Below are 18,345 nucleotides of genomic sequence, written 5' to 3' on the forward strand. Positions count from 1 at the left end.
CATGCATCACCTTTACCAAAAGAATGAAATCATTAGTCTTTCAAAAGTAAATACCGTGCAACTGATCAGAAGAGAGTGCACTTAGAGCCCAGACTCCATGCAAATCCTCATTCTGCTGTGGGGAGACATGGGTGTGGACCGCTGTGGTTTGCTTTGGGGCTTGATACACGGTGGGTTTTGTGTGATCATTTCACGGTCTTTTAAAAATTAAACAATTCTCTGGGTGCAAACTAAGAAACCACAGACTCTAAGGCTCAAAGGAGCATTCATCCTCTGAACGGGTAGGGTCCTTGCTTCAGACATCTCATGTTTTGCACAGACATGGTTGTGCTGTTCAGGCAGCGTGTCCTGTTCACAGCAATGGGACAGGGCGGCTTCCATTGACGGTAACTGGGAAGGAGGCTGGTTATGGTTCCGGAGACTCGGTGGACTGGGTGCATCTTGTCATTAGTGAAGCTCAGCCGGTAGTCATTGTCACCACCATCAACATCAGCAGCCTGTTCACTCTTTACCATACACGCCCCCACAACAGCTTGCCCTGCGTTTCCTCCCATCCTTGTAGGATCTCAAATGGTTGGCAAGTGAATGTTTCTGGCCTTTCACCTCCTCCTGCCTGGGGAATGCTGGGCTGCCTTGGCCTCCTCTGCCCTGCTGGGCCTATGAGAAGAGCTGGTCTCTTTCTAATTCTTGATGTGGAATGGGTGAATGGGCAAAGAGCAGCAAGACCAGTGTTCTGGAAAGAGGAGAGAAAGGTGGGTAGGGTGTAGATCAAAACAATAGAGAAGGAGAAAGAAGGAGCAGAGAGAGGAGGAGGGGGAGATGATGGGAAAGGCCTGGGGTGGGGGGGGGACTGAAAACTGTCTTTGGCGTGAGTTCACAGGGGTGACACCAGTGTCAATGAGTGTATCAGAGGCCCCAGAAAATCATGGGGTGTGGGAAAATAATGGAGAGGAGGAAGCTGGGATGCCTTATTGGCCTAGGCTTTACATTTCATCTGCTTCAGTTTTTCGAGAGACAGATTAAGTCTCAGAGTTCCTTTTTGTTAGTCTTGGCTGTTTTGTCTGGATTTTCCTTTTGAATGCGGCCCCATGAAGAGACTGGACCACATGGGTCCAGGATGGATGAGGGTTACAGACTGAAAGAGATGCGAGTATCTTCAAGCCTGACTTACAGAACAGGACCCTAAGGCTCCGAAGGTGAAAGTTTTCTAGTAACAACCAGACGTGTCCAACTCCAGTGTACCTCCCGTCCCACCACTGGGCCTCACCCGCACAATAAATGTTCAACTTGGCATGGAATGTGCCTCCCAAATGCTTCCTTGGTAGCAGTGGATCCCAAGACCACTTGATAATTCCTGACTCAGAAACTAAGTGGTCAGGGAGACTCTGGCAGCCTGTAGGTTTCTGTTTGAGCCTCAGAGGTCAGCAAGGGACCCTCCTCTCCCCCATCCTCTTTCTGAGTTTGGCTCAAAGATTGTGACATGTCACCCCAGCTGGTTGCTGGCATGTTAACACTAAAATTAGGCTCTCCCCAAGGAACAGCGCATTTAATGAAGGAGTTCATCCATTAGATAGTCTCCCAAGCAGGCCTGGTGCAGTGGGCCAGGCAGCTGCAAAGGCGGGGGGCGGGGAGGGGGGGTTGGGGAGTGCTTGGCCCAGACCTCGCCTTCCGAGGCCTTGTTTCCATGATGTCAGAGAGGCGGAACCAGCTCTGCCTCAAATCCAGGGAGGCAGCAGCCCCTGCCTCAGCCACTCTCTGGCTTCGACACAGCACCCAGCAAAGGTGAGAGCTCTCCTGTCTTCCTCACCAGGTGGATGCAGAGGGCGGCACTGGGTTTCCGGGGGGAGCATTCCGGGTTCAGTCCCTACCTGGCAAGAGTTGAATTCCCATCGGCTTAATCCTGTCTGTCGTGCTCCCGAGCTGACTACCTCTCTCCAAGGGACCTCTTGGAATTGGTGTAGGCGGAAATAGTGCCTTCAACTCAGCGAAAGCCCCTTTGTGGACTGACCCGTTCCCACTCTTAACTGCACTTGAATAGTTGGGGAATGAGTTGGCAGAAGACATGATCTAAAAGAGAAATCATCCCGTTTTCTTTTGTAAGTCAGTGGAAACTGTGTGGCGACATACAGCATGGTGGTGAGGGTACTGGCTTTACAGTCGGAATGCGTGGTTTTCTGTCCCAGCTTTGCCAACTCTAGAGCCTTGAGCAAATTTTCTAACCTCTTGGGTACCTCAGTTTTCTCATCCTTTGAACAAAAACAAAAACAAAAAAGCAGGAAAAAAAAGAAAAAGGTCATCTGTCAAGGGTTATCATCGGGGTGAGTGAGCCTGTGTGGGGAAGGACTGTCTGGTGTCAGGAGGCCTGGCTGCAGACACGTCCTGTGGCTTTGGACGAGCCCCTTCCTCTCTCGAGGTGTCAGTTTCCGTATACGCGGAGTGGGCCAAGTTGGCGGTTTCTCAGGGCCCTTTTCACCCTAACCCATCTGATTCTTTGATCATCTTCCATCTTCTGCCCTCCTTATATGAGTAACATGCTCCTGTCACTTTCTCTCTTTCAACCAGAAAAAGATTTACAAATACAAAAAAGTGCTGAGTAACCCAAGCCGCTGGGAGGTTGTCTTGAAAGAGATCCGGACCCTGGTAGACATGGCCCTGACGTCCCCCCTGCAGGATGACTCCATCAACCAGGCCCCGCTGGAAATTGTCTCGAAACTGCTCTCCGAGGTAAAACCATTCCCCTGGCCCGCTCTACCCTGGTTGCCTTTCCCTCCGCTGAGCACCAGCCCCACGCCAAGCAGCGCACGGGCAGAGCTCCATGTGGGCTGTGTTGTCGCCCTGCTGCCGAAGGAGGTGAGCCGCTGCCCACCCAGCCGTCTGTGGGAGTTGGTGAGGGAGGCTTGCCCCAGCTGCTTCCAGCTGCGCTGTCTGGGGATTGTAGGCACGGAAGAGGAGGTGTTGCCCGCCCCTCCGTATGGTGAGGGCTGGTAGTCCCAGCCCCATCTCTCTCTTGCCCCAGCACTGGCCCACATGAGATCCAGGGGTCCAGGTGCACTCTGCTTTCTGCCCTAGTCACTCCCCAAAGCCTTTAGATGTGCTAATTTAAACACCATTTTTAAAATGAGGAGATTTCACAAAACAATGGGAATTTCCAGGTTCTCTTTGAAAACAATCAGAAAATCCAGCCGCAATTTGCAGCTGGTGCTACCTGGTGCCACCCGTCGGCCGGGCCACCTGTGCCATCTGCTTTGCTGGCCTCCCCGCATGTTGAGTGTGTGCTGTGTGCCAGGCACCATCTGGGAATTCAAGCAAAGACAAGCCCCCTACCCCCCTGGAGCTTGCGTCCCGGCAGGGAGAGACAAGCAGCGAACAGTGACTCTCATCAGTGCTGCTGTTGGTTAGGCAGAAGACGCTTCAGAAATGTGCTTCTTTCTGTTTTCTCTGTTGCAGGTGCTATTCTAGGCGCTTTACAAATATTAATACTGCTCTTGTTTATTTGCTCACCCGGCCCTCTGGGAACACTGGAGTTGATGACTCCTGATTAAACTGTGCACAGCCACCAGAGTGATGCTTCTGTCCCCCTCCCCTGGCAGTGGCATCCCTGGTTCCTGAGTCACTCCCGTCAAGCTCCCATGCAAGCGCCCAGCTGCCTGGAGAGCTCCCCTCTCTCTGCAGGCCCAGGCTGGCTGCTGCCCGTGGGACTGGAGCCTGGCACCAGCCCTCCGTGTCTGCGGAGTGGAGAGGGTCCCTCATTCTGGGAGGGGCGGAGTGGGAGGTAGAAAGTAGGTGCAGTGACAGTCTCAGACAGAGGGACAGAGGTCAGAGGTGTTGTCTGCAGTTGGGAGACCAGCATCCTTCCAAGAAGAGTAAAAACCCAGGCTGGGAAATGAATCACAGAATGGCTGGAATTCTGAGACTGGGTGGTGGATGTCCAGCCCTAGGTGCAGACTTTACATCTGGAGAAGGGGGCTCTACTCACCTTATAGTAAACCAGGCAGGTGCCAGGTGCCACCCAAGCTGAAGTCCAGTGGCGCAACGGCCCACTGCAGCCTCCCTCTCGCAGGTTCAAGCAGTTCTCCTGCCGCAGCCTCCCAAGTAGCTGAGATTACAGGCGCGTGCCACTATGCCCAGCTAATTTTTTTGTATTTTTGGTAGAGACAAGGTTTTACCATGTTGGCCAGGCTGATCTTGAACTCCTGACCTCAAGTGATCTACTTGCCTTGGTCTCCCAAAGTGAGACACCTGCCTCAGCCTCCCAAAATGAGACAGCCTATCTTTTAAAACTCACATTCTCCCTCCAAGATGGGCATTGCTGTCTTCACTTCACAGATGAGGAAACTGAGGCCCAGTGATACTGAGCCCGACTCACACGGCAAGTTTGTAATGGAGCTAGAAGTTCCATCTTAGGGCTGCTAAGGGCTTTTGAGACCAACTTGGCCACCCCTGCAGCGCCACCCACCACCACACCCTCATTAAATCAGCGCAGTGCTGAGGGCAGCAGATGTGCCCCATTGCCAGCCTTGTGTGAGATTTTTTCCCATCTCAGATGTGCTTCAGGTGACCGCATGCCCCTTGGCCTTCACATCCCTCCTTGAGTGTTTTTTTTTTGTTTGTTTGTTTTGTTTTTTAATAACCAGTGGGGTCTCACTATGTTGCCCAGGTTGTTCTCAAATTCCTGGCTCAAGCGGTCCTCCCACCTTGGCCTCCCAAAGTGCTGGGATTACAGGCACGAGGCACCACACCTAGCCCCTTCTTGGGCTTTAAAGTAAAAGTCTCAAAGGCAGCTGACCCCTAAGTTCTAGGATGGAGGAATAATGACATTTGAAGTAGGAAAATGGAAGAAGTTTCCATGTGCTTTGAGCCTACTGTGTCAGGCAGGGAGTCAGCATTACTCACTTTACTTTACTGAAGAGAGCTGGCATTTAGGGAGGGACAGAGCTGGAACTCCAGCCCAGGCTGCCTGCCCCGGCATCCACTCATGCATACTCTGCACTGGTCAGTTTGATGACCTTAGACCTCCCCAGTTTCCTCCAAGGATCCTGCAAGGTAAGTATAAAAATGTACAAAGGAGCAACCGGGGGTGCCGAGAGGTTAAGTAGCTTACACAGGGCCAGTCAGATAAGTGGTGGGCCAGGACCCTCGCCCGGGTCTGCCCAGTGGTGAAGCTCACACCCCTGCACATAGATGTGGCACAAACCTGGGTTGCTAGAGACTTTTTGGCAAGTATGTAACTGTGTAGAGTAAGGGTATGTGTTGTAGAAAAGGACCTTGTCCTGCCCTCAGTAGCTGAGTGGCCTTAGACAAGTTGCTAGGCCTCTCTGGGCTCAGTTGTTTTCTGTAAATGGGGTCTGAAACTAGTACCCATGTCATAGAATTGAGGATAAGATGCTGTCATCCCCATAAAGCACTTGGCACTGTGCCTCACATGCAAGGGTCTTTGATACATGGCCACATTTTCATTGTCATAAGGGATCCTGTGGTCTGAACCCCACAAGCGCCCTCAGCCAGGTGTCTAGAGAGGGTAGCTGGAAAAACAAACACCTGCCTTCAACCTGCGTGCCCTGTTTTGGGGCCGGGTTCTTTCTCTGTTCTGTTTACTCAGGTTGTTTGCAAGGCCTCCTCTGGAGAGGTCCCAAGCATCACCAAACCGACCAGAAAGTGGAAGGGGGAGCGGGCAGAGGGGCATCGTGGAGGGAGCTGTTAAGGACGCAAAACAATTTTGAGAAAGAACTGTCCATCCACCGGCAAAGCCAAGCCGGCTGTCCCTGCCCTCCCAGACCTTTGTTAAGTTGTATGTAGAGTGGCCACTCAGCTCCGGAGTCAAGTGTTGCCTCTAATGCAGTGGCTATTAGTGGACATGCTCCACCGGGGGTGGAAATGGCTCTGGCGGAGAGAAGGCTCCCTGCACAGTGCATGCGCTGCCCTGTGACTGGGACAGAGGAAGTGGTGTCCATAGTCACCAAAGCCTTCCTGGAAAGATGCGTGGGCGGAAGCCAGGGATGGGCTTGTCAAGCTGCCCTTGGCAGCCCGAGATAAGGAACTTCCTCTTGGATGTGTCGTGGAGCACTGGAACTCAGCGGTAGGAAATAGACTGGAGTCAGGACAGACAGGGGTTCAGATCCTCACCCCATCCCCTGTTACCTTAAACATGCTAGTCACTGCACCCCGTCAGTCTCAGGCAGCTGATCAGTCAATGGGATAGTAGAGAACCTGTCATAATCAAAAGAAATTGGTGGCATGAGCAAAACAGTGTTCTTACACAGTGCCCGAGGCAGAGCGAGCTCGTCAGCAGTCCTAAGGAGAGACCAAGGCCAGGCTTCCCCCTAGGCTGAAAATGAGTGATATTTAATAATCTACCATAAACAGGCTGCTCAGACTCCACTAAAGAAATGTTCAAATCCAAGAAACCTCCTTTCACGTGCGGATTCTAGTATTTTGGGTCCAGCCTCACCTAGGTCAAGATGTCTCAGGGGGACCTGTAGAGACTCGTGTTCAGACGCTTGCCTGGCTTCACAGCCTCCTGCAGCCCTCGGGGAGCCAGCTTATTGGGCAAAAGCAAATCATGGCTCGTGAGCTTTTCTTTTGCCTTGGCTGCTATAAACACATTAGTTACCCCTGTATGCCTTAAGCCGGTCCGGGAGGTGGGAGCCACAGGGCTCTGTCTAGAACCAGAACAGTCCAACTCGCCAACACTGATCAAATGAAGGGTCTCTTTACAAGCAGCGAATGTGGCTCTGTTAGGAAATACGAATTGGCGCCACTGAAGGCCTGTGTCCAGCCAAACAGACAAGCAAAGCAGAACACACCACGAAACTAGCAAGAAAGAAGGATGGGAGCTTTGAGCCTTTGCTGATTACTTGTTTGTTGGACATTCGTCCCTTTCCTTGTTTATGTGCTCACACGTGGCGGCACGGTCAAGCCTCCCTAGTCCAGAAACCTGAAATGCTACAAAGTCCAAAGCTTTCTTTCCTTCTTTTTTTAAGAGATAGTCTCGCTCTGTCGCCCAGGCTGGAGTGTAGTGGCACAATCTCGGCTCACTACAGCCTCCGCCTTCTGGGTTGAAGCTTTTCTCCTGCCTTAACCTCCCGAGTAGCTGGGATTATAGGTGCCTGCCACCACGCCCAGCTAACTTTTGTATTTTTAGTAGAGACGGGGTTTCGCCATGTTGGCCAGGCTGGTCTTGAACCCCTGGCCTCAAGCAGTCCGCCCTCCTCAGCCTCCCAAAGTGCTGGGATCACAGTCATGAGCCACCACGCCCAGCTCAAAGTCCGAAACTTTCTAATTACCGACGTGACACTCAAAGGAAACGCTCATTGGAGAGCTTCAGGTTTTGGATTTTCAGACTAGATGTTCAGCTGGTTAAGTATAATGCAGATATTCCAAAATTTAAAAAAAAGAGAAATCCAAGCATTTCAGTAAGGGATGTTCAACCTGTAACAGTTACCAGTTATTTAAGAAAAGTCCAGATTGGGGGGGAAAGAAGACCCCTAAAATATCAGCAAATGTAATCCATTCAGCCTAATTCTGTTTTTGCAAGTCAGCTGCTAGAATTTGAATTCAGCTAAAACCTCTCGGACGCACTCACAGAACTTAGTTTGAGGAGCACTGAAATCATGTGTGTGTTACTCCTGAAAGGCTGCCTGGCACAGCCTTAGGACCCTTACAAGGTGTTTCTTTACATGTTTATCATGAGCCTGCTTCTAAGCAGTTTCACTTTGACAAGGGCCAGATCCTCTCCCAGCAGCCTAATGAGGTATGGTTACTGGGAACCCTATTTACCAAAGCAGAAACTGAGTCTCCCCCAGACTCGACTCACCCAAGGTCACATAACTCAAGTCCTGTAACAGGAACAAGAACTCAGTTCTCCCTGCCCCAAAGCTACACTTTTCCCCCCTTCCCAACCTTGCCTCTGAGGGTGTTCTGATCTGTTTAATTAAGAAAAAAATGACAGTAACACTTGGTCTGTGACGCTGAAGATGTTTCGAAATTGTGGATCTTGAAGTCCAAATACTCGTTTTCTTAATTTTCTTTTCTTTTGTTTTCCTCCTGGTTTCTCCGTTCACTCCTTTAGAACACAAACTTGACCACCCAGGAGCATGAAAACATCATCGTGGTAAGTTCCTCTCCAAACGCTCCCTCCACCACCTCCGCTTCCTGGAGCCCACAGTCCTTGTCCTGGTGTAGGGTAATTCTGGCGCCAGTTGTAACCCACTAGCATCTGGCCTTGCTTCCTTTTGTCTTTTCTAGCAAGCCAGTCGCATCTCCCTCTGCCTTTGCACATTTCAGAGCCCCACTTGGTAGGAGAGGGAGTATAATTATCTGTCTTTGAGGTTTGTAGCAAATGTCTCTTAATCGCCTCCCCCTTCCTGAGTCTGCCTAGGGAGTTGACGACAGGAGATGGCAGAGACCATATAATTTATTTAGAGGCATCACCCCATTAGCTGAAAGGAACGTTCTCTTTCTTGCCCCAGGACATGTCTCCCAGTTAATACACAAATAGAACTTGGGTTTAATTTCCTGTGCTCCATAAAGTGAGGTGCTATGGGACTCAACCATGATGTAAGCATCTTTGGGGTAAAGTATCTTCCTGGGTAACTTTTAGCTACAAAACCTAACTCTCACGTGAGAAAAGAAAGAAATGAAATTGCACCTGGTAGGTGCCAAGCACCGTGCTGTGTATTTGAATCCACAGATAACTTAGTCCCCAAGGAGCTCATCATCTATTATAGAAAGACAAAGGCGATCGATCATCCCAAAAATAGATACTGAATGCAGAGAGCAGAGTGATAAACTCACCTGGGAAAGGAGCCAGAAAGCTTCCTGGAGGTAGTGGTATCTGAGCTGCGTTTTGAAGGATCAATAGGAGTTTGCCAGGTGGCAAAATGGGATAAAAGCATTCCAGGGAGAAGAAACAAAATGTGCAAGGGCACAAAGATTGAAAGCAGCATGGTGTGTTCTAGAAGCATCAGCATTGCTGGAGCATAAAGCATAAGGGAATGAGAAGCAAGCGGATGGGAGATGAAATCGAAGCAAGAGGCAGAGCCTTGCTGTGCCCAGGAGGGGACCTTGGAACTAACCTGCCTGGGGTGTCTCCTGGCTGCAAGTACAGAACAGGGCGGCATCGGTCACTAGGCCCCTCAGGCTCCTATAGCTGAATCAGGGCCTTGGGGGACCCACCTTCTCTGCCCTGACAAGCTGAGCTTGTTCCTGTATGCACAAAATGAGGTGAGCCCCAGGCCTTTGGCTGTGGAGAGTCAAGCAGCAGCTTCTGTGTTTGCTCTCAGCTCGTGTCTGGCACATAGTTGGCGCTCTGGGTGGTTTTTTTTTTTTTTTTTTTTTTTGAGACGGAGTTTCGCTCATTACCCAGGCTGGAGTGCCATGGTGCGATCTCGGCTCACGGCAACCTCTGCCTCCTGGGTTCAAGCAATTCTCCTGCCTCAGCCTCCCGAGTAGCTGGGACTACAGGCTGCGAAACCACACCCAGCTAATTTTTGTATTTTTAGTAGAGACGAGGTTTCACCATGTTGACCAGGATGGTCTCGATCTCTTGACCTCGTGATCCACCCGCCTCGGCCTCCCAAAGTGCTGGGATTATAGGCGTGAGCCGCCGCGCCCGGCCGGCACTCGGGATGTTTTCTAACAGTAGAGACGTTTTCTCCATGCTCTCACCCTGACCGTCCATTGCCTTCTCTTGCCAGAACAGGAGGACAAGTCAACTTGGGTGCGCCCAATCACTTACCACCACCTTTGTCTGGCTTAATTTTAATTAATCAATTCATATAACAAACTTTCCTGAGCTTGTGAATATAAGTATGTGCCAGACACTAACTCAGTCCTACAGATAGAGAGCTGCAAGACATGAGCCCTGCCTTTGAGGATTGAATGTGTCCTGAGAGAACCTGGCAGGTCAACAGATAATAAAAAGACAACATGGCCAAGGGCTGAGGCTTGTTCTGGGTGTTAGGGGGGCGCAGAGGACAGATCCTTACTCTCTGTCAGGGAGGGGACTGGGAGGATAATGATGGAGGACTTCCAGGAGGAGGTGTCCAAGCTGCATCTTAAAGGATAGATAGGAGAATGTCAGGTAAATGGAGCGAGCTGGGGAAGGCAGTCCAGGCAGGGGGACTGACATGGACAAAGGCAAAGTGGTGAGACTGGCTGCTGCAGAGCCAGGAGTGAACGTGAGAGGTAGGAAGCAAGGGCTGCCTTCTCCCTGCCAGCAACACCTGTGGGTCCCACTGAGTGCCTGGAAGCCCTGGACAGAGGACAAGGCCTTACATTCAGGGCAAGCCTGGGAAAGAAATTTTGATCTGAGAAATCCAGGCTGCATTTATCCAGTTAATGTGGCTGAACTGAACCCTTAATTGGATCAGGTTGAGCTTCCCGGCTCAGCAGGAATGCCTGAGAACAGGGAAGAATGTGATCTGAGGGTCTGACCCTCACCCCTGCATTTTACAGGCTCGCCTTTCAGTGTTCTTTCGTTACTATTGCTGTTGTCATTACTAGGAAGTCTTCTGGTGCCTCCTTTCGTTCCAGAAGCTAAATCCTCTTTGCCCTGTTGGCAGTTAGTCTTCTCCCAATGGTGCGTGGTATTTTTTTATGTGCTGATTATTCTACTATAGCTTGAGTTGGTTTTATTCATTCCACTGACCAGGCAATAGTAGCCGTTGTTGGTCATGGACCAGGAGTCCAAACCCCAGCCATGCTCCGTCTCACCTTGGAGGGCGCTCACCATGGCGGCGAAGAACGTGGGCGTAAAGCTGAATCTAGGTTCAAGTTCAGAATCGAGTTCAGACCTAGGCCCCAGCCATACCAGCTGTGACAGAGCTTTTAATTTTATTTAAAATATCATTTTGTAAGTTTTTTTTGAGACGGAGTCTTGCTCTGTCATTGAGGCTGGAGTGCGGTGGCGTGATCTTGGCTCACTACAACCTCCACCTCCTGATTTCAAGTGATTCTCACGCCTCAGCCTCCCTAGTAGCTGGGATTATAGGCGTCCGCCACCACGCCCGGCTAATTTTTGTATTTTTGGTAGAGATGGGGTTTCACCATGTTGGTCAGGCTGGTCTCGAACTCCTTACCTCAGGTGAGCCGCCTGTTTTGGCTTCTCAAAGTGCTGGGATTCCAGCCGTGAGCCACCGCACCCAGCCAATTTTGCAAGTATTTCATGAGTATGCTTTCATCAGGAAAAGAGGATTTCATCCCATCCCAGTGCCCTCTTCAGAAACACCTTGTTGTCAGGTGATGACAGACCCACACAGACAGATATGATTGTGGGTTTTTGGGGGGTTTTGTTTGCTTTTAGATGAATGATGTGATGCAGGATGTGGCGTTCTGCGTTTATTTTTTTCACTTAACAGTATGACCTGGAGCTTGTTCTAGGTCCTTTCGTGGCTGTCTACCCCGAGGTTCCTGATCGTTGTTCGTTGTCTTTCAGGCAATCGCTCCTTTGCTGGAAAACAACCACCCACCACCAGATCTCTGTGAATTCTTTTGCAAGGTATGGGCTTGCTAAGCTGGGGCTGTGACTGCAGGAATGAACCTGCCTCTGGGTGTGCACACCGGGGGTTGGGTTTGCACAGACAGTCTGAAAACCTGGGCCCTACCATCTTGGGTCAGGGTCCCAGACACAGGCGGAGGGCGTGCCAGGCACCCATTCTTAGGGTTACACCCACCTCTCTGCCAAACAGGTGACAAAGAGTTGGAGGGAGCATCTTGCTTTTCCTTGGAATCGCTTCCTGGCTGTCTTGGGAGACAGGTTGCTGCAGATTTTCTGGGCTCCTGACGTCAGAGCTGGTTATTATTAGCCAAGGCCCCTCTGAGCAGCGGCTGGCCCACGGTGGGGTGCGGCTGCAGGGCTTTCCCTGAAAACGGGTTGGCTTAGAGGAGCCGTGGAGCAGGGCATCTACTCCCAGGTACCCGGCACCAGCCTTGCAGTGGGATTCACATAGGACATGCCCACCCAGGGCACATGGGGACCAGGCATTTCTCCTTCCCAGAGCACATCTTCACATCTCAGGCTGAACGAGCACACAGACCTGTATTGTTCTTTGCTGTGTGGCTTTTTTAGTGTAATAATTTGATGTCCTTGGAAAGACACGTCTCCAGCGCTCCCCTGTCATGCCCCTGTTGCCCTGTTTAGCTGGTCTTCATCCCTCCCCACTCCCACTACCAGCCTCCTGCCAAGGTCACCTGCTGTCCTTTGGAGAGGCGTGGACTGTGTCCACCAATGGGACTGTCCTGTGGGGTGGAACAGCAGGCCCCCGGGAGGGCAGGGGACCATGCTGTACTTGATTTCCCTTGCCCCCATCCAGGGAGTCCTCTGTGTGTGTCAGGGGATGAGGGCTTTGAAAGGGAGACAAGATTCCATTGTCCTCCTGGAGTCTGCCTCCCTGTCCGGGCTCCTTCTCCAGTGATCCACACGCCCACTGGCCTGAGTGCCCAGGGTACCTGTCAGGGTCTGGACAACCTCCACCCCCCATCCTTAACGTGGGCATGCACAGTGAGTGCCCCCTGGCCCAGGGGGTGAATGCCCACGAGTGTGTGTGTGTGTGTGTGTGTGTGTGTGTGTGTGTGTGTGTGTATACACATACAGGTGTGGATACACACAGGCCCTGGGCTCCTCAGGGCACACAAGGGCCTTCTCTGCCCCCAGAACTCATGAATATCATACCCCCCGCAGAGTGGAGTTAAATAGCCCACGTCCTGAGAGAGCAGCTGGTTGCTCCTCTGTCTGTCACAGCAGGTCACCTCCTCCATCTTCTGTCCAGTTTAACCCAAACGTGTCCCATGCTTGCCTCTCAAACTTACGATTTCTCCCAGATCACCTGATTCTCAAACTTGGGTTCTAGAACACCAGGTATTTGTTGTAGAACAAGAAACACTTGCCTCGCCGTATTTCTGACCTGAGGGTTCCTGGCAGCACAGTTTGAAAGGGGGTGAGGTAGAAAGAGCTCTCCTTTGGGGTGTTCCCTGCTATAGTCCTGTGTGGGTGTTCAAAAGAGGGCCGTCTGCCTTTTGGAGTGAGGCGGGTCCCAGCTGTGTGGGACTCACCTTCAGCTGTTTTCCCGCTGGGGGCTGAAGCTGAGAGAGGAGAGCTTGAGGGGACCAAGCCTCTGCTGTGTCCGCCCCGCCACACTCCTGCCAGATTCCAGGGTCTGAGGAAAGTTCATTCATCCTGCTCTCTCAGGGGAGCCCTGATTTCTCATATCCCAGGTCCAGCATCCTCCTCCAGGGCCACGTGGGCTATAAATGTGTGCAGGACGTGAGGCAGTGGCCAGGCCGTGTCAGCACGGCCTGAGGAGCTTCCTTTCCAATCTGAAAACAAAACACCACACTGGTGATGAATCGGGCCTGCAGACCGCCCCCCACCTGCTATACCCACCAATTGACAAGTCGCAGAATCGTCAACACCCTGGTGTTCAAATGCGGAAGCCCTCGTATTGTCATACCCAGGTTCCAAGACCTTTCAGATCTTGGAAACATGCAGAATCTTAGCTTTGCAAAAGTCTCGTTAGGTATTAAATAAGGACCATGTCAAAATTCCCATGTGTACCGTCTGAAACAGCCTCAAGTTTTCCGTTCAAAACCAAACAAAAAGCAAACAGAAGCTCTCATCTCATCTACTTTTTTAACTCCAAAAAAAAAAAATGAATAAAGAAAAATGTTTTAAACTATTGGCACTCGTAGGTGTTTCCCCAAGTGAGTTAAACACACCTGTCCACACGGAAATCTACACGTAGATGTTACAGCAGCTGTATTCATGACTGCCAGAACCTGGAAGCACCCAAAATGCCTTCCAGTGGGTGAATAGATAAATAAACTATGGAACATTCAGACAATGAAATGAGCTAGCAGACCATGAAGAGAAAGGAGGAACCTTAAATGCATGTTAGTGAGTGAGAGGAGCCCGTCTACAGGGCTGCACACCACGTGATTCTAACTACAGGACTTTCTGGAAAAAGCAAAACTACAGAGACAGTAAAAGGATCAGTGGTTGCCAGGGGCTGGGGGAGGGAGGGATGAATTGGCCGAGCACAGAGGATTTTTCGGGCAGTGAAACGACTTCCTATGATAGTACAGTGGTGGATCCATGACATTAGACATTTACAGCACCAAGCATGAACCCTGGAGTCAGCTGTGGACTCTGGGTAACAGTGGTGTGTCCGTGTGGGGTTCTCCACTGTAACAGGTGCACTGCAGGGATACGTGCCACATTAGTGACACCACAGTGTCCTTTTCCAGCTTGTGGGGTGGAAACGCAAGCACCTGGGAGGAAAGGGGGCCGTGGTGCACCTTCCCCGCTTCCCGGAGTCCTCTGTGTATGTCAGGGGTCAGGAAAGGGAAACAGGATTGTTGTCCTTTGGGCCCCATCTCTCCACCAGGATTCCTTTTCCATGCCCCACATGCCTGCTGGCCGAGTGCCCAGGATACATTTCAGGGCCTGGAATGCCCCAACCCCATGGTTAACCGTGATACGTGCAGTGAGAGTAGGGGAGGCTGAGGGCAGAGGGTATATGGGAAAGCTCTCCACCTTCCTCTCTATTCCGCTCTGAACCTAGAACTGGCCATCCTCCACAATCAACTTGTTTTTTTAGAAAGCTGTACAACATTGTTCATCAAGGGTACCAGGCGCCCACAGCTGAGCTCGCTGTCCCCAGCCCTGCTAGCAGCCACAGAACGTTGTTAGGCCTGCGGTAACTGTACCCCACTCTCTCCCTAGCACTGCAGAGAGCGGCCCCGGTCCATGGTGGTCATCGAGGTGTTCACTCCCGTGGTGCAGCGAATCCTCAAGCATAACATGGTGAGTCCTTCTGCCCAACATCCAGACCATGGTGCCCAGAACACGAGGCCCCGTGCACCTCCCTGGCCTTTTGCGTTGGCACAGATTTGGGGAATGGGGTTGGCCCAGCCTGACAGCCAGGAACTGGGGTTGAGATTCTGGTTAAGGAGCTTTGAGGGTTTTGTACAGCTTGTCCTCCATTACGGCAACAGGAAGAATCTTTTTGCAGCGCATAAGAATGACAAGCATACCGTGGCTAGAGAAGAGGAAAGCCTCCCAGGCAGAATAGGGCCAAATAACGTCTGTAGAGACCCCAGCCTCAAGGACCCAGAGCATAACTTCTTATTCCCTTAGTGTGGGCTGTGCACAGCCAGGTCCTTCCAGAGAGCAGTGTATGGAGGGGGCAGGAATAGCTTTGCAATGGAGAAACCAGACCCACAGCCTCAGCCAGGTGGTCAAGGTCTACATCAACAGCAAGAAGCCAATTTGACAGAATGATCCCCTGGTAAGGCAAATAAAAATGACACTTTACCTCTGTGATCTTCCAGTAACCCATCACCTCATTCCAATCATGAGAAAAAGATCCGACAAATCCCTGCAGGGGGACAAGCTACAAAGTACCTGGCCAGTCCTCCCCACGCTCAAGGTCAAAACCAAGGAGAATCTAAGAAACCGTCACAGCTCAGAGGAACCTAAGGAGGCATGACCACTAAATGTCATTGGGGTCCTCCCTGGGACTCCCAGAGCAGGAAAGGGACATGAAGGGAAAACTGAGGGAATCTGAATAAAGCGTGGTCTTTAATTTTTTTTTTTTAATACAAAGACAGGATTTAATTGTGCCCTTACAGCGGGCGGGGCGCTTGTAATCTGTGTGGCCCCTTGGTGTTCCCTCATCATTCCAGGGACAGCAGCAAATGCCATTATTTGCTCCATACGACACAGGGAAACTAAGGCTTAGCAAGGTCCACTAAGTGGTCACAGGGACCACAGGTAGGAATAAGAGTAACATCTTTTTGCAGAAGTTTATTGAACGCCTTCTTAGAGTCAGAATGTGATGCTCTTTGAGTGTCATGTGTCATTAACCCTCATGCCTTTCCCGTGACATCCTGTGCACAGGAGGATTCTGGGACCCAGAGAGGCAGGACAGGATAAGCAGGGTCTGATGAGCAGCTGTGGCTGCTCCTGGCGGGAGCTAAGCAGCAGGCAGCCTGAGGCCAGGGCCCATTCCCAGCCACCACCTTAGACTTTGGAGTTTCCTGGAGCACGTGAAAACAACTCTGGAAAAGGGTAACCACAAACCATTTCCCTTGTGGTGTAGCTTGCCTGTCCTCACACCATGCCCCTGAAGAATACTGTGTCACCTACAGCCCCTTCCCCAGTCAGGGGTGAAAGTACATGACACGTGCTCCTCTACCCCTTCCATACTCATGGCAGACATCATTAATCAATGACAGCACTCTTCCTGTAGAGCCACAGGTAGCGTCAGACTCTTTCCCCTCCCTCGTTCCAGGCCACCACTACCAGCTGACTCATGTTGGTACCATAACGAACTCTATGTGCCATTCTCTACTGGAAGCGATTGAAACTGTAATTGAAATGTTGCTGATTCCTGAGCCCCTCCTAGATTTGGGATAAATCCATTTCTTGTTTTCAGAACACAGGGGAGAGGGACACCCTGTGCAGCTCTTTCTTCAGGACAAGGAGACTCCCCACTGGGGGATGGCGGGGGGGGTTTCTGCCTTAATTTGGGCCCTCACAGTTTGAAGGAGGAGCTCCTTCTGGCTGGGGCCAGCTGGGAGGAGGGGGCCCTGTTGTTAACTTCAAAACCCCTGCGGGCATCGTGCATGGGATGGTTGGTACCGAGCTCAGAGCAAAGGTTCTTCAGGTTTTCTTGCAAAGGACCTTAGTTCCTCAGTGGCAGAGCCACACCCCCAGGACACACTTGGCAGGGACAGGGAGATGCCTCTTCAGGCACATAAACATTTTTGCATATTCCATGTTAGTCAATAAACTGTTTCATAAGGGTTCTTTGGGGACATCTGACTTCAAAGGGAAAAAATTCAGAATTCAGACAGGCTCTCAAGGCTTCACCAAACACCTCTCCTGTATTTGCTTAGTTTTATGGGCCTGGAGTGTTGACTGGGTAATAGTTTTCTGTATAAAAATCAGAACAGCTCTGCACAGACCCAGAATTTATAGTATCTGTGGTGGTCTGGCAGAGAGTAGGGACCCTCAGCCGTGAGTCCTCACCTCACTTGTAACGAGCACCCCCTAAGTGATCTCAGGTGTCTGGGGATACTTTAATGTACCCAGATCCCACCTTGCCCTTGGCGCCTGCTAATTATACACTATGAGCTGAGTTAGAGGAGAACCATAGGGAAGACTGAGGAGGATCCGCTTTTCCTGTAGAAGAACAGATTGTATTGAGCAGCGATTATGGCCATACCAGGCACGGGAAGACCTGACCTCACAGAATCATAGCAACACGGGCGGTGGGCAAGAGAGAGCTTTGACACTCACTCATTGGATGCTCCCTAATGCTTACCGGGTGGCCGTGGGCCAGCGGCACCGTTTTGCAGCTGGGGCTGCAGCTGGTGTGGGGTCAGGTCTCTGGCTAAGAAGCATACCTAGCCTGCCTAAGCCAGGAGCCTGTGGGGTGGCATGAACAGTGACTTCTCTCTCCAAATGCAGTATTTCTACCTAAGGAGGCACTCAGACATTTAGCAAACGCCGGAAATGTAGCCACAGTGCTGTTCTGGGATTTGGGGGCTCCCCTGTTCTGAGTGCATCTCTTGCAAACATGTCATGTACCCCATTTCATGAATGAGCAAACAAGCTTTGAAAGTCTCAAAGAACGTTCCTTGCTAGACTGAAATAAAAACTAGAAACACAAGGAAGCGGTTCTTCAGTACGTTTCTCTGGAGACCCAATCCAAATAATTGGCTAAACTGTTCTGGAGAACGACCATATCTGTGCCCCATGCCGCTCGGAGTGTTCTTGTGACAAAGGTGAGAAGGAAGGCTAGCGCCCAGCTCAGTAGGGGGCTTGGGGGTGGCCAGGAGCAGAACAGAGGTGCAGGTTGTCCCCAGTGGACCACCAGGTAATCTGACCTCCAACTTTCCAAAGGGAACGTACTGACTCTTCCAAAGAGGAGGAGGCTGCAGGATCCCTCCGTAAATGTTTATTTCGGTGGAAATGACCTTGATTATTCAAAAATCTAGTAGCTGAGATGCCAGTCTTAAGTCTCTGATGAAGCAGTTCATAGAATCATAAAACCCCAGAGGTGGAAGGGGCAGGTGATCACTTCTGCGGACCCTCATTCCATAATGGCGACAGCGAGGCCCAGAGAGGGGTGGCAACCCAAAGCCTGTGGGGCAGAGGTCTCACTTTCTAACCCAGGAGACACTCTGTGGCCCCTGTGCCCCTGACACCTGGAAGAGGCCGAGCACAGCAGCCACCAGTTATGGCCCCTGGTGGGCACGAGCAGAGTCCCTATGTCCTTGACCTGGCCCCTCAACAGAGCCCCACAGTGGACCCTTCAGCTCCAGGGGGCTGGTGAATGGAGA

The 18,345-nt window shown here is 51.3% G+C and overlaps 1 protein-coding gene across 2 annotated transcripts in view; it reads left to right on the forward strand.

Moving 5' to 3' along the window:
- The window catches only part of LOC108313458 (c-Maf inducing protein), a 259,500-nt gene that overhangs the window by 196,788 nt on the left and 44,367 nt on the right, over positions 1 to 18,345 (forward strand). For both annotated transcript variants that reach the window (XM_017541862.2, XM_017541863.2), the window contains 4 exons: positions 2,563 to 2,724; positions 8,069 to 8,110; positions 11,435 to 11,497; positions 14,720 to 14,800. In XM_017541862.2, coding sequence (XP_017397351.1) covers positions 2,563 to 2,724; positions 8,069 to 8,110; positions 11,435 to 11,497; positions 14,720 to 14,800 — 348 coding nt within the window. The remainder of the gene's footprint in view (positions 1 to 2,562; positions 2,725 to 8,068; positions 8,111 to 11,434; positions 11,498 to 14,719; positions 14,801 to 18,345) is intronic.

This window comes from Cebus imitator, unplaced genomic scaffold (assembly GCF_001604975.1).
Source record: "Cebus imitator isolate Cc_AM_T3 unplaced genomic scaffold, Cebus_imitator-1.0 Scaffold137, whole genome shotgun sequence".
Lineage (NCBI taxonomy): Eukaryota > Metazoa > Chordata > Mammalia > Primates > Cebidae > Cebus > Cebus imitator.